The following is a 16,278-nucleotide window of genomic DNA, read 5'->3' as shown; positions in this document are numbered from 1 at the left end:
TAATCATTGCAGGTTCTGAATCAAGTCAGCATTTTATTGAGAGAACTATGCAGGTTGCACTGTGTACCTGAACCACCAGATATTGCACTGCTGAAATTGCCTGGTCCTCAGGGCTCCTATCGTCTTCCTGATCGACATGATGATGACAGGGAAATGGATGATGAAGATGAAGATGAAGACGATGATGATGGTGATGATCTGCATCTTGACATGGATGAAGGAGAAAGTGTTGCTAAAAGCAAGGTAAATCAAATCTTGCAAATTTACTGTTAGTGTTTGAAGTGTATGCTGTATTCGACAAATGCAGTGTGGAGTGGGAAGGGTTTGAAGTTGATTTAACAGCTTGTAAGCTTGCTTACGTGCCAATTGTGTTCTTCAGTAATCCTTCTTTTCAATGTTTTCATTTGTCGATTGTTTTAAAAATCACTTCATAATCCGTAGTCACATACAGCATAGTGGGGGTGGATTATATTTATTAACATTGACAGTCACAGTGGTAATCCACATCCTATTACTCTTCATAAGTTTTGTACATCAGAGCAGTAAGCTCTCATACGTGTGGCAGTAATGCGTCATTTACACACAAGACTTTGCCGTGCAACTTGACATTGTGAATGTTTGGTGCTGACCGATATTGATATAATTGATACTGCCATAGTATCAGAACTTAATGACTGCTAAGTACCAGTTGACTTTGTGCTCAATGCCTACTTAAAGACATGCATAGAACAGTTATCAGATGTCGAATTACAAAGAAAGCTATTATATTTTAGATAGGTATGCAACAGACAGGAAAAGTATAGAATATAGTTACACATTAGTCGTAGATGTTATTTTGATTAACAGTTGGCTGAATGTTCTTCAGTTTATACAAATGCTGGTCATTTTGTATCACCTAAGTATTGGCTGACACCTGGTGAATTTTGTAGCAACTCACATTTTTCAGTTGAAATATTTCATAAAACAACACACTGTTCTAGGAAAATGGTACATTTTGGAAACACTAAAGTTAGGATTGCATGACTGTGACAAAGGAGTTTTGAAATAATCATATTTTAAGATTAAAAAAATCTGAAATTGTAATGACAGTCTTGATTAAAGATAACTTTCAAAATACACTTTCTTCAGAAAAGGTGAGATGTTCTTTAGAAAGATGGGAATTAAAAAATGGTATGTCAGTCCTGAAACACAAAATTATTGGCTGGGTTGAATTTTGAAGTGCGTGTGGTTTTACTGATCAGTAAACTTTGAATATTTTATTAAAATTTGTCTCAGTAAACAATTTATATTATTACCAGCAGCTGGTAAACTGTGCATTTAATAATAAAGTTCTGGAATCAACAGTTTGGATAAATGTTCTAGATTTCACAGATGCATGGTATATGTATTACGTATGTAAAGAAAAAAAAGAAGAAAAGAAATAAAGTATTTACTGTAGGATTGGGATTACAGCAAGTGGAGTGTCCCACCGTACTATGTTTCAAACAGTAACTGTTATCAGCAATGATTTGTGTGTGTGTGTGTGTGTGTGTGTGTGTGTGTGTGTGTGTGTGTGTGTGTGTGTGTGTTTTGAATTTAATTTTTGGAGCTCACATCATTGCTTATTTAAAAATAAAAACAGTAGAAAATGGTTATGCCCCATTTACAAAATTTAACTTTTCAGTTTTATTTTGAACACTTTATTTTTGACTTCTAATCAACATATATTTACTTCTATAGAGCTGCTAAGAACATGGAAAATGTGCCTCTCCAGTTTAGATGAAAAAGTTGGTAAGGTGAGGGCTGAAACATTTTGAGCAAAGGGCTGGAGAATATGATTAAGTGTACATTGAAATTAAATACAATTACTTACGTACTGTAAATGATAAACTGGCTGCTGAGATGTTATTTTTACCATGCCCTTATTGACATATCATCAAGTTAAGGTAAACTCATAAAAATCTGGTTAAGAAATATTGATTGGAAATACAGAAGTAATAATTTAGCATTATAATATTGTAAGCAAAAAAGTAGGAGAAAGTACGTTTTATAAGGGACAGTGATAGTGTAATCTGTATCTTATTATTTCAGTTATTTTATTAGCAGAATAGTTCATCAGAAGATAGTGCAAAGTCTCCAGGATGTAATGGCTACAGGTTTGGCTGCTTCTTTCTCTAGCAGATTTATGTACAGAGTGTGTGATCAAAATTTAGCAAATTTAAATTTCTGACACATTATTCTGCTGCCACGATGTGGTGCTCTACATTGCCAATTGTTTTTAGTAAAGAGTCGTAATCTCAGAATGGCCAAGATGTTGAAATGAAGTGCATAGATGTGATTGTAGGAGGATTTTGCAGTGGACGCTCAGCAGGAGACGTAATTCACTTTTTTAAATACCCATAATCCACAGTTTATGATGGCGTGAACAATTAGTGTGTACTGGCAGGGGTTCCTCACTTGAAAGAATGCATCATGAGGGCCCCTGAAGTCATTGAAAGAGCTGAAATGCTGATTTCATAGTATCCAAGCCATTTATGAGCAAAGATTGTAGGTGTAAGCAAATCAACAATGTGTGGAATTGACAAGTTGTATCTTCAATATAAATCAAATACATTGGAGGTAGTCTGAGACTACTAGAGCAGTGTGTGCCTGCTACTGACTGCCACTTTCTTTATCGTCATTGAAAAATGGTTTTGCAGAGTTAATAAGAATATCTTCTCAATAGTATTTTTATGGTAGAAATGACAGTTCGCTTGCACGCAATACAGAGTATGTCTATGTTGGCAGAACTAAATTCCCAAGATCTTACATGTGCCAAGTGTTGGGTCCGAGGGTCATGCCATACCCCACATTTATTTTAAAACCAGTAAACGGTCATAACACAGTATATGCAAACGTTGTTTTCAGTGTTGTGAAGCTGTTAATGGAAACAGTGGCATCTGGAACTCTGTTTTCTGGTACCCCAGTTCATACAAGCCATTTGACAAAAAAAAAAAAAAACTGGATCCCAGACAGTTTATGTTTTTTGTCTAAGATATTTTTGCCTTTCCAACTGCCTAGATTTAAATCTTTTGGATTGCTGTGTGTGTGGAGCATAGTCGAAAGAACCTCCAATGAATCTTGACATTCCAGTGTGGCTCTAACAAACCCTGCCATTAAAGCAGCATTTGCTGATGCTCTGATACATTATGTCATGCGTGTATGTGATTCAGACTGGTATTGGAGGCCATTAATCAAGACAAAGCGTGCTACATGAATGATTGTACTGTATATCCTGTAAACTGATTCTTTTGTAATATGTCGTATTTTTTTCAATAAAATTATGTTAAAGAAGCTTTTGAATTTGTTCAGATTTTGGTGACATGCTCAGTATTTCTGCAGTAGCATTGAGGTGTGGGGGTGGGAACTAAGTAAAATGGCTCATGTTTTGGAAGTGAACCATACAGTGGGTCATTAAAGTTTGTTTTACCTCAGTAGTGTGTGTACATTTCAAGCCTGGGAATCGATGGATCATGCAACAACTCTGCGCACTTCCTTTGCCTTCTGGCTGCTTCTTCAAGTAATGTGGAATTGGCAGTAAAACATTAACACAGCACAATAGAAGTTGGTACATCACGTTTTTAATTTTGTGTGTCTGTATAAACCAAGTCCTGCGTTGCGCGATTTAAGTTTCAGCTGAATTTCAGTTGAAGTCACAGAGACCTAGAAACATTCGTCAGTTTTAACTGTGGTGCAAATATTTTCCATGATGTGGGTGGTTCAGTATCTGCTGCTGACATGACATCTCCACTTTCCACAGCTTTTTTAACATGGTATGAAGCAAAATTTTTTGTACATTCACCTTTAAATGATTCAAGAATAGTAGTGACTAATTTGCTACATTTGTTTCTAAACAATAAAATGAAAAATTTTAGTATTTATCTGTTGCCAAATCATTACATATTCTTCTGACTTTTGTAGTTACAATGGGTGTCTTTAGTGATGGTGGAAATGCATAGATATGTTAATTGGCTTTCATGCAATTGACTCCAATTTGTGTAATATTTTCTAATGATGCAAATGATAAAAGAAAATTGAACACATTTTTACGTTGTGTCCAAAGAGAGGCCATCTGTCTTGTAAAAGCGGGTATGAAAGAAATGGATATTATATGTACAACTCTTCAATTTGTACCTGTAGGAGGAGTGTCTTTCTTGATTAGCAGTGAGGTGAGAAGCACATTGGTAGATAGGTTTTCGTTTGAGAAAGACTATTTGCAGTAATGTAAGAGAAGAGTTAATGGAAACAGTATTTTCACCTAATTTTGTTATGACTACTTAAGGTCAGTTTAATGTCCATTTTTTAAATTAAATATATGGTCAGCCTGCTGCTGCTCATCATCATTTCTAAGCCATGCTTAGAAAAATGTACAGTCTTGTGCATAGTTTGTGAAATCATCATCATCATCTTGGACAGTTTGCAGCCACTGGCTGGGTCTGTCGGGAACACAAGCCTCTCCATCGTGTTCTGTCTTTCCACCATTCCCCCTCTTCCACCTTTGTCCAGTTCTCTCCTCTTCTCATCACACATTCCTTCACTCCCTTCACCCATCTATCTCTTGGTCTTCCTCTGGGCCTCTTCCCCTCCAGTTGCAGATCAAACATCCTCTTTGGAATTCTTCCCTCATCCATTCTCTTCATGTGTCCAAACCACTGCAGTCTTGATTTTTCTATCCTGTCCTGTACTGGTTCCTCCTTTAGTCTTTCCCTCACATTTCCATTTCGCAATCTGTCTCGTCTTGTTACACCCAACCTGCTCCTCTGGAACTTCATTTCACTAGCCTGTATTCTACTTTTGTCGCTTTTGTGCATTACCCATGTCTCACTTCTGTATGCCAATATGGGGACAAAGTAGGTTCGGTATATAATTCCCTTGGATTTCTGTGGCACCTCCTTGCTCCAAATAAGCCCCCTAATGCATTTGTAGAACTGCCCTGCTTTTCTGCACCTTTCATTTATTTCCATTGCGTTTCCCCCCTTACTTTCAATCACGCTTCCCAGGTACTTGAAGTTCTCTACCACTTGTAGTTTTTCCCCTCCACAAGTTATATCCACATTCGGCCTATTCTTCTTCCTTGTTCTGACGATTATTTCACTTTTCTTTGCAGAGAAATGCATTCCATATTGTGCTGCCATTGCCTCCCATGCATCTAACTGCTCTTGCACCTCCTTCTCGCAATTTCCCCATAACATCAGGTCATCGGCAAAAAGCACTGCTTTCATTTTATGATCTCCAATTGCATCTGATACTTGCTGTAGGATTTCATCCATAACAATAATAAACAATAAAGGCGAAAGTGCACTTCCCTGTCGCAGCCCATTTTCCAGCTTGAACCATGCAGTACGTTCCCTCCCCACTTTCACACAACTCTCACTTCCCTCATACATTTTTCTGACTTTTCGTGTTATCTCTTCATCTATCCCTTTTGCGTTCAGCACATCCCAGAGCTTGTCCCTACAGATACTGTCATACGCCTTCTCAATATCCAAAAAGGCCATGATTAAGTCCTTCCCGTACTCATAGTGCATTTCCTGCAGTTGCCTTACTGCAAATATGAGGTCCGTTGTTGATCTTCCCGGTCTGAAACCGTACTGCTCCTCTTGCAGTCTACTTTCAATACTGCTTCTTATTCTCTTCTCCAGGATCTTTTCATAGATTTTTCCACAGTGGCATAGCAGGGTGATTCCTCTGTAGTTCTCACATCTCCTTTTATCCCCTTTCTTGAAGATCGGGACTATAATTCCTTTCTTCCAATCCTCAGGAATTCTGTTCTCCTTCCACACCACCCTCAGCACTCTGTATAGCCACTGGGTTCCTACTTCTCCTGCTGCTCGTATCATATCCACTGTTACTTCGTCCCAACCTGGTGCCTTGCCCCCTTTCATCCTCTTTATGGCTTCTTCCACTTCATTCCAAGTTAGATCATCAATTTCCCCACTATTATAATCGTCTGCTGCCTTAGGCTCTCCATCGCTGTTAGTTACCTGCTTGGCGGCATTCAACAGATCTTCAAAGTACTCCTTCCAAATCTTTTTGAGCTTATGCATTTCCTCCACAACTCTTCCATTATTATCCATGACCCTCAGGCACTCGCTTCTGTCGTTCCTCTTATTTCTTACCATGGTGTAAAGTACTTTTTTGTTCCCTTCACTGTCCTCTTCTAACATTCTTGTCCATTTTTCCATCCACTTCTTCTTCTCCGCCCTTACTATGGTCTGTGTCGCTTTCTTGCTTTCCTTATATTTTACCCTAGCTTCCTCTGTTCGGGTCTGGAACCGTTCTCTGAAGGCTTTGTTCTTTCGAAGTACTGCCTCTTTACATATGTTGTTCCACCATGGGGTTTCCCTACTTCTCCTCTTTGTGCTAGTTCTTCCGCACACAGTCTCAGCTGCCTCAACTAGAGCCCTCTTAAAATCTCCCCATTCTTCTTCCACTGTTCTCTGATCTTCCTTTGGCAGCTTCTTCCTGATCAGTGTCTGGTACTGGGTCCTCCGTTCATCCTCTTTCAGCATCCATGTCTTCAATCTTTTCTCCTGTATATCTGTTGCCCTCCTATCTCTCTTCTCTCTCAGGGTGGCTACCAACAGCCGATGGTCACTGTCTAAGGCCTCATATGGAATGACCTTAACATCTGTGAGGCTGCTCATCATCTGCCTATCCACTAGTACATAGTCTACTACTGAAGTTTGGGACCAGTCCCCACTGTACCAAGTTATTTTGTGACTACTTCTCTTCTTGTACCAGGAATTTGCGATCGCCAGCCCATTCCTCTTACAGAATTCCAGCAACAATTTTCCTTCTCTATTTCGGTTCCCCCAGCCCTCTGGTCCCATTATCTCCTCGAATCCTTTCCTGTCTGTGCCAACATGTGCATTGAGGTCCGCTATTATAATCTGATTTCCTCCATTTAGCTGCTTTTGCATGTCATCTTCAAATTCCTCCTTCCCCTTTTTTGTACACCCCACCTGTGGGGCATTTGCTTGGATGATTTCAATGCTTTTTCCTTTCACTCGTACTCTGGCTTTTATCATTCGATCATTGATACCTTCCACCTCCTCCTGCAGACCCTCTCTGACCACTATTGCCACTCCATTTCTTCCCCTCTCATTCCCTATCCAGTACAGTTTACATCCTTTACTTAGTGGTTTTTCACCAACTCCTCTCCACCTAGTCTCAGCAAGTCCCAAGATGTCCAATTTCCTCCTTTCCATAATTTCTACAATTTCTTCTAACTTCCCACTTAGAGTCCTTACGTTTAAGGTGCCCAGTCGTAAACCATCTCGTAATCCTTTTCCATTGCTTGATCGGTTTCCTTTAAATCCGTTCCGTGATCTGAGGCATGTTCCCTTTTTTAAAGCAGTTGATTTATCCACTACTGGCTTGCTAGGCCTATCGCAGCTTCACCAGTTTGTGAAATACAGAACATTAAGTAATGTTAGCCATAATAGTTATGTTAGTTTTGGAGAACTGAAATTTTGATTTCTTGCTACTACAGTAGTGTGAAGTGCTTTTCCTCTTAGGCAGAAATGGATAAATATTGCAGTTGCAGTATTGAAAAATAGATCAAACAAACTGTTATGTGCAATGAGAAAAGAGGTGTTACAGGAACAGCGCGACAGTGTAAAATTTAAAAGAGTTGCAGCTACAATGAAAGAAAGTGTTTTTATTGTATGAACAGCTTGTACTTGTATTCTACTGTATTTGGACAGAATAATGTAAAGTTTAGTTTATATTGTTCTTAATTCTAAGCTATATGCCACTTTCCTTCTGTATGGGCAATAATTTTCTTATTTTTGTAAAGGTGGAAGAGATGGACACAGAACATCTGGCAACACTTGAGAGACTTAGACAGAACCAGCGGCAAGATTACCTTCGGGGCTCTGTTTCAGGATCTGTTCAGGCAACAGACAGGCTAATGAAGGAACTCAGAGATGTGTATCGCTCAGACAGCTTTAAGAAAGGTAGTCAATTTTTGTTTTATGCCACAGGTTTCAATCTTCACTGGGGAGTGTTTTAGCAAATGAATGTTTGTAAGTTTTTATTTGTGGATTTCTGTGTTAAGATGTTATTGCAAAATAATTTTGTTTCATATGCTGTGGGCTTTGACTGCTCATACGTAGAGCAAGTTCAAATGTCTTTCCTGAAGTTTAATGAATTATGTTGCGTATTTTAACTGTAGTCATCTGCTAATAGAGATTCCAAGGGATTTGAATTCAAATGGATTTGCCAATTTTAATCAGAGATAGAGGTAAAGAACAGTGTAGGAACTATGGTCTAAAATGTCACATTAGAAGACAGTTTTGGTACTATTGAAGCAAGGATGGTAATGAAAACTCTAAAAGTAAACTAATTGGATAGATAATAAATCTACTCACTAAGCAGTGGCAGAACACACGTTTAAAAGACGGTTGTAATTGGCAAGATCTCAAATCCGTGGCCCCTCCTTCAGGCAGGAGGGTTAAAGGGAAAAGAGTAATCTCTGTCTGCATATTACCATGTCCTCCACCTTTGAAGCTCAGGTTTTCAAATCTCGTGTGATACAGTCCCCAACAATGAGTCTTTCCTTCTCATCCAGTGCGGTAAGTCTCCCCTGACCTGTGATTCTGTGTGACTTCCCAAAATCTACCCCTTTTCCTATACCTCTCCAGTCCTTTTCCTTCAACCTTTCTGCCTGAAGGAGAAGCCACTGGCTCAGAGAGCTTGCCAGTTACAACTGTCTTTTATGTGTATGTTCTGCCACTGCTTGGTGAGTAGATTTTTTTCCCATACTATTAAATTACTTTGCCAATAATTGATTTTTTGTTGTTATAAAAGTAAACTATGTCTTTAATGGTATTTGTGATTTGGGGGGGAGAGGGGGTCAGGGGTGTCATGTTGATTTCACCAGAGCAGTTTGGAAGTGAACAAAATAATGAGGTGGCAATTGGTATTTAAGATAGCCAGGCAAAGCTGGGAGAAATAAGTGAGTAAGCAGTAGTAGATTTTATTTCTTTTCGCACTTATTAAAATACTCCAGGCTATTACACTATGGTTGGATGAATGTCTTATTGGAAATTCAAATGACCACAGCACAATAAGTGGGAATATTTTAATAAGCGTGAAATTTATGGATGTGAAAGATTACAGTTTCCAACTAGTTTTTTTGCTGCACTTAAGTACTTGATAAAATTTGAAACAGCATACATATCTTTTCTGCCATTCTGGCTGCCACAACAGTGTGCACTGCGACCTGTATATGCATCAGTTGACACAGTACCTAATGCTTGGAAATGAACCTTCAGCGTTTCAAGTTTAGCAGTATTTGATTAAAAATGGAGTGTTGTGAATATGAATTCTTTCATGTCGTTGATGTTTTTCCTGTGTTGAGCATTGCACTTTGAAATGGTTAGAGCACCACTTTTGACACCAATGGATGGCAGTAGTATCTTTGGGAGAAGGGGAGAACCACTGTTAGTATCCAGAGGGGGAAGAAATTTATTCTCCCATTCTTATTGTCTGTCCATTGCCCCATTTATACAATTTGTACACACTAGGTGCAATGAGATAACATAACCTGGTTGTTCTGTCATCAGAAATATATTTATAAAAAAAATTTTACCACAGGAAATAGCATTGTGCAGACAGCTACATAACGGAGATTAATCTGCCAATCTCAGTGCAGTTTAGGAGAGGCATTTTTAGGTTAACTAGGAGGGCTGTGTCAAGCCGGACTGTACACTTAATCTTCACATAATTGGTGTTTCATTTAGGCTTCCACCATGAGCAACAGTACAAATACCCAAGCTCTGCAGTGTTCCAATAAGGTGGACAAGGAAGCAACTGAAGTGGAATGTGGACCAATCACTGACGACTGCATTGTCTGACACGTAATAATCATATTTGCAGAGTGCATGGGGCTAGGTTTCAATGCATATATCAGACACACAGTTCCACGAGTTCATTGGGGAAGTGTGGATCAGTCGTGTTTTGGGGTGCTATGATGGATGGAATCTAATAAGCACACACATGTTTACAGACATGGAGATGGCGGCAAACTTATTTTGAGCAGTACCATTTGATCCCAATGTCACACATTTTTATCTAACCACCCACCGAAAAGCAGAAACATCGAGTTGCCAATAGGCACTCGCATAAGGAAGAAAATTTGCTGGCTTTTGGAATTATCCTTCTACAAGCTACAGTAACACACACACACAAACACACACACACACACACACACACACACACACACATAACTAACTTGTCTCATGAAGGTCTTCACAGACAGGTGATACTCCCTTCCGCAAACATAGCCAACAAATGGATTTCCTGTGCCATATCCTGACACACCCTTAACACTTCCACAAACCACAAGAATCAGCTACAAAGGAGCGCCCCCCCCCCCCCCCTCCCCCGATGTCCTACCTAAGATCCTTCCCACACCTCCTAAAGTGGTGTTCATTACTCACCCAACCTATACAACATCCTAGTCCATCCCTATGATGATCCCACTCCCACCCCTTTGCCACACGGATCATAACCATTTCACCCCCTGCGGGTTCGGGGGTTAGAATAGGCCCAAGGTATTTCTGCCTGTCGTAAGAGGCAACTAAAACGAGTTTCACACATTTCGGCCTTTATGTGATGGTCCCCTGTAATGTTTGACTTCCATTTTTCAAAATTTTCCTGAAGAACGAGCCAATTGGGGAAGGGTGCCGTACATGGTGTATTGTGTCCATTGTGCATTGACATCTTTAGCCCACTTTCTCATCGTCGCATGCAGTCCCGCCCATTCTCCTTCTCGTGTGCGAGGACACCTTTCTGGGTTTGTTTTCCACTGTGCACTATGAAGTGTTGATTTCTGCGTGGTGATGACCATGGACTTCTTTGCATCTGACATCCACCACAATAGCCAGTCCGCTGTGTTGGGGCCGCCATGTACCCTGTTGGTTGTAGCCACCTGACCACACAGGGATCGCTCTGCTGATGCCTGCGCTGTTAACTCCCAACGTATGCCAAGGGGTAGATGCCCATCTGCCTGGGGCATCAGGACTCCCAGTAATGGCCATCCTGCCAGTTGCCCTTTGCTGCGGCTGGGTGGCGCATGTGGGGAGGCCCCCTGGCCGAAGTGGGTGGCATTAGGGTGGATGACACGCCATTAAGCATAGTCCATCTCTTGCTGGTGGTGAAACACCAGCAGTCTGTAAGCGTTCATGAGCTCAATTCAAGGCACAGAAGTATGACCCCAAATCGTGCCCTTCCTTTGCCACACCATGGGAGGAATGTCAAAGTATGGCAGTGGATCATATTCGCCCCAGTACCTTGTATGTTCGTGAGCTAATGGGGAATCTTTCATGACGATGAAGCCTTAGTTTTTTGTTGAGCATGTAGAGGACAAGTTTGGGGAGGTGGAGGGCTTGTCCAAAATGAGATCAGGGTCAGTTATGGTCAAAACAGCATCCTCTGCCCAGTCACAGGAGTTACTCGCTTGTGACAAGCTGGGGGATGTTTCTTTAACCATCACACCCCATAAGAGCTTAAATATGGTCCAGGGTATCATATTTCACAGGGACCTTGTTTTGCAGTCCGACGATGAGCTGCGCGCCAATTTAGAGCAGTGAGGTGTACATTTTGTCTGGCGTGTCCACCGGGGTCCGAGGATAATTATGTTGCCACCGGTGCCTTTATCTTGGCCTTCGAGGGTGATACATTGCTCGAGAAGGTCAAGGTGATTGTCTACCGCTGTGATGTAAAGCCCTATATCCTTCCCCCGATGTGGTGCTTTAAGTGCTGGAAGTTCAGCCATATGTCTTCCTGCTGTACTTCCAGCATCACATGTTGAGATTGCGGATGCCCATCACATCCCAATACTCAGTGTGCCCCGCCTCCCATCTGTGTCAACTGCAGAGAGCACCAATGGCATTGCTCGTCAGAATGCAGGATTCTCCAGAAAGAAAGGAAAAAATCATGGAGTACGAGGCCCTGGACTGACTGACCTACACTGAGGCTAAGAGAAAATTTGAACGCCTGCATCCTGTGCATATGACATCATCTTACGCCGCTGCTACAACAGTTCTGGCACCATCAGCTCCGCCAATCCAAGCCACCTCTCAGAGATGGGAAAACTACACCTGTGCCCTTGATGGCAAGGGGCGTTTCCCTCCCTGTTGCTCCTGCACCACCTACTTCGGGAGCAACCCCCCCCCCCCCCTCTCCCCCAACCATTGGTGATGCCCGTCCCCACTTCTAAGCTGGAGAAGTGTAAGTCTTCTTCGGCTTCGCTCACTAGGAAGGGGTCCCTTAGGTCACTCCCATCCCAGGTTTCTGCTAGTGGGAAAGATGGCACCCGCCAGTGGCTGAAGAGCCCAAAAGCAGCTGGTTGTAGGGCTTCACGCTCATCCTCTGTCATGGAGACTGAGCCAGTGAAGTCCCCGGTGTTACCATAAATGGCATGTTATCTACCGATGGAAACACGATTGCCGAGCACTTTGCTTGAGCCTCTGTGTTGAAGAATTAACCCCCAGCCTTTCGCACACTCTAAAAACTGCGGCTGGAAGGGAACGTCTTCTCATCCACTAAACGCTGCAGTGAATCCTATAACGCCCCATTTTCAGAGTGGGAGCTCCTCAGTGCCCTTGCATATTGCCCTGACACAGCTCCTGGGCCTCATTGGATCCACAGGCAGATGATTAAACATATCTCATCTGACTACAAGCGACGTCTCCTCGTCATCTTCAACCGGACCTGGTGCAATGGCATCCTTCCATCGCAATGGCGGGACAGCACTATCATTCTGGTGCGCAAACCCGGTAAAAACCCACTTGATGTGGAAAGCTATGGGCACATGAGCCTCACCAACGTTCTTCGTAAGCTGCTGGAACATATGATACACTCCTGGAAATTGAAATAAGAACACCGTGAATTCATTGTCCCAGGAAGGGGAAACTTTATTGACACATTCCTGGGGTCAGAGATACATCACATGATCACACTGACAGAACCACAGGCACAGAGACACAGGCAACAGAGCATGCACAATGTCGGCACTAGTACAGTGTATAGCCACCTTTCGCAGCAATGCAGGCTGCTATTCTCCCATGGAGACGATCGTAGAGATGCTGGATGTAGTCCTGTGGAACGGCTTGCCATGCCATTTCCACCTGGCGCCTCAGTTGGACCAGCGTTCGTGCTGGACGTGCAGACAGCGTGAGGCGACGCTTCATCCAGTCCCAAACATGCTCAATGGGGGACAGATCCGGAGATCTTGCTGGCCAGGGTAGTTGACTTACACCTTCTAGAGCACGTTGGGTGGCACGGGATACATGCGGACGTGCATTGTCCTGTTGGAACAGCAAGTTCCCTTGCCAGTCTAGGAATGGTAGAACGATGGGTTCGATGACGGTTTGGATGTACCGTGCACTATTCAGTGTCCCCTCGACGATCACCAGTGGTGTACGGCCAGTGTAGGAGATCGCTCCCCACACGATGATGCCGGGTGTGGGCCCTGTGTGCCTCTGTCGTATGCAGTCCTGATTGTGGCGCTCACCTGCACGGCGCCAAACACGCATACGACCATCATTGGCACCAAGGCAGAAGCGACTCTCATCGCTGAAAACGACACGTCTCCATTCGTCCCTCCATTCACCCCTGTCGCGACACCACTGGAGGCGGGCTGCACGATGTTGGGGCGTGAGCGGAAGACGGCCTAACGGTGTGCGGGACCGTAGCCCAGCTTCATGGAGACGGTTGCGAATGGTCCTCGCCGATACCCCAGGAGCAACAGTGTCCCTAATTTGCTGGGAAGTGGCGGTGCGGTCCCCTACGGCACTGCGTAGGATCCTACGGTCTTGGCGTGAATCCGTGCGTCGCTGCGGTCCGGTCCCAGGTCGACGGGCACGTGCACCTTCCGCCGACCACTGGCGACAACATCGATGTACTGTGGAGACCTCACGCCCCACCTGTCGAGCATTTCGGCGGTACGTCCACCCGGCCTCCCGCATGCCCACTATACGCCCTCGCTCAAAGTCCGTCAACTGCACATACGGTTCACGTCCACGCTGTCGCGGCATGCTACCAGGGTTAAAGACTGCGATGGAGCTCCGTATGCCACGGCAAACTGGCTGACACTGACGGCGGCGGTGCACAAATGCTGCGCAGCTAGCGCCATTCGACGGCCAACACCGCGGTTCCTGGTGTGTCCGCTGTGCCGTGCGTGTGATCATTGCTTGTACAGCCCTCTCGCAGTGTCCGGAGCAAGTATGGTGGGTCTGACACACCGGTGTCAATGTGTTCTTTTTTCCATTTCCAGGAGTGTATGTCGGCGGTTGGGTTGGGTCCTGGAGTCACGTGGCCTGCTGGCTCACACGTCAGGGCGGCTTCCGCCAGGGTCCCTCTAGCACTGATAATCTTGTGTCCATTGAGTCTGCCATCCGAACAACCTTTTCCAGACAGCAACTCCTGGTTGCCATCTTTTATGACTTACATAAAGCATAAGACGCGACTTGACGACATCATATCTTTGCCACATTGTGTGAGTGGGGTCTCCGAGGCCCACTCCTGATTTTTATCGTGGAGTCCTGCATGGCTCTGTAATAAGTGTTTCTCTATTTTTAGTAGTCATTAACGGTCTAGCAGCAGCTGTCGGGCCATCCATCTCACCTTCCCTGTCTGCAGATGATTTCTGCATTTCGTACTGCTGCTTCAGTACTGGTGTTGCTGAGAGGCACCTACAGGGAGCCATCCACAAGGTGCTGTCATGGGCTGTAGCCCACGGCTTCCAGTTTTCAGCCGCGAAGTCGTGTGTTGTGCACTTCTGTCAGTGTCGTACTGTTCATCCGGATCCAGCTCTTTACCTTGATGATGATCCACTCACTGAGTGGAGACACATCGATTCCTAGGACTGGTTTTCAATGCTCGATTGACTTGGCTCCCCATCTTGGTCAGCTTAAGCAGAAGTGTTGGCAGCATCTCAATGCCCTCCATTGCCTCAGCAACACCAATTGGTGTGCAGATCGCTCTATGCTGCTGTGACTCTACAGAGCCCTTGTCCAGTCCCAAATTGACTATGTGAGTGTGGTTCATGGTTTGGCAGTGCCTTCAGAGTTGCATTTACTCAACCCTGTGCACCACTGTGGGATTCAACTAGCAGCAGGAGCTTTTAGAACGAGTCCGGTGACCAGTGTACTGGTGGAGGCTGGTGCCCCTCCATTGCAGATCAGACGTGCGCAATTGCTCGCCAGTTACGCAGCACACATTTGTAGTTCTCCTTTTCCCGCCTGCGGCAGCCCATCTCACTCATCGTCCGCCCAGGTCGGGGCTAACTATTGCGGTTCACGTGCAGTCCCTTCTCTCTGAACTGGAGTCCTTCCCTTTATCACCTCTACTTGCAGTCCGTTCATGTAGCCTCCATGGTGTACGCCTCGGCTGTAGCTTCGTCTGGGCCTTACATGTAGCCCTAAGGTCTCAATTGACCCTGCGGCTCTCAGCTGTCACTTCCTCTCGATTCTTGACATGTTCCGAGGCTCTGAAGTGGTTTACACCGACGGCTCTGTGGCTGATGGTCGAGTTGGCTTTGCCTACATTCATGGTGGCCATATCGAACAGCATTCTTTACCCGATGGCTGCAGTGTATTCACTGCAGGGCTGATGGCCATTTCTCGTGCACTTCAGTATCTCCGTTCATGCCCTGGGGAGTCTTTTCTTTTATGTACTGACTCCTTGAGCAGCCTGAAAACTGTCGATCAGTGCTACCCTCATCTTCCTGTGGTAGCGTCCACCCTGGAGTCCATCCATGTCCTGGAACCGTCCAGTCATTCAGTGGTGTTTGTCTGGACCCATGGTCACATCGGAATCCCAGGAAATGAACTTGCTGACCAAACAGGCTACACGGAAACCACTTCTGGAGATGGGCATCTCTGCAACTGACCTGCATTTGTTATTACGCCACAAGGTTTTTCAGCTTTGGAAGACAGAGTGGCAAAATCTCAGTATGCACAACAAACTGCGAGCCATTAAGGGGGCCACAAATGTGTGGGAGTCCTCGATTAGGGTGTCTCGCAGGGACTCTGTGGTTCTCTGCAGGCTCCGCATTGGCCATGCATGGGCGACCCGAGGCTACCTCCTGCGCCGTGAAGACCCACCTCAGTGTCGGTGCGGTGCCCGGTTGACAGTGGCCCATATTCTTCTGCTATGTCCTCCTTTGCTGCCCTATGACTTCATCATCGGTTGCCGGACTTATCATTGATTTTAGCAGACAACACCTCATAGGCTGATTTGGTTCTA

The 16,278-nt window shown here is 44.2% G+C and overlaps 1 protein-coding gene across 3 annotated transcripts in view; it reads left to right on the top strand.

The window, feature by feature from the left end:
* The window catches only part of LOC126412598 (ubiquitin-conjugating enzyme E2 Q2), a 78,236-nt gene that overhangs the window by 18,762 nt on the left and 43,196 nt on the right, over nt 1-16,278 (top strand). For all 3 annotated transcript variants that reach the window (XM_050082263.1, XM_050082262.1, XM_050082264.1), the window contains exons 3-4: nt 13-243; nt 7,820-7,979. In XM_050082263.1, the coding sequence (XP_049938220.1) occupies nt 13-243; nt 7,820-7,979 (391 nt within the window). The remainder of the gene's footprint in view (nt 1-12; nt 244-7,819; nt 7,980-16,278) is intronic.

This window comes from Schistocerca serialis, chromosome 7 (genome assembly GCF_023864345.2).
Source record: "Schistocerca serialis cubense isolate TAMUIC-IGC-003099 chromosome 7, iqSchSeri2.2, whole genome shotgun sequence".
Taxonomy (NCBI): Eukaryota; Metazoa; Arthropoda; class Insecta; order Orthoptera; family Acrididae; genus Schistocerca; species Schistocerca serialis.
The sequence above is the reverse complement of the archived record's forward strand: the minus strand, read 5'-3'. Positions and strand labels throughout refer to the sequence as shown.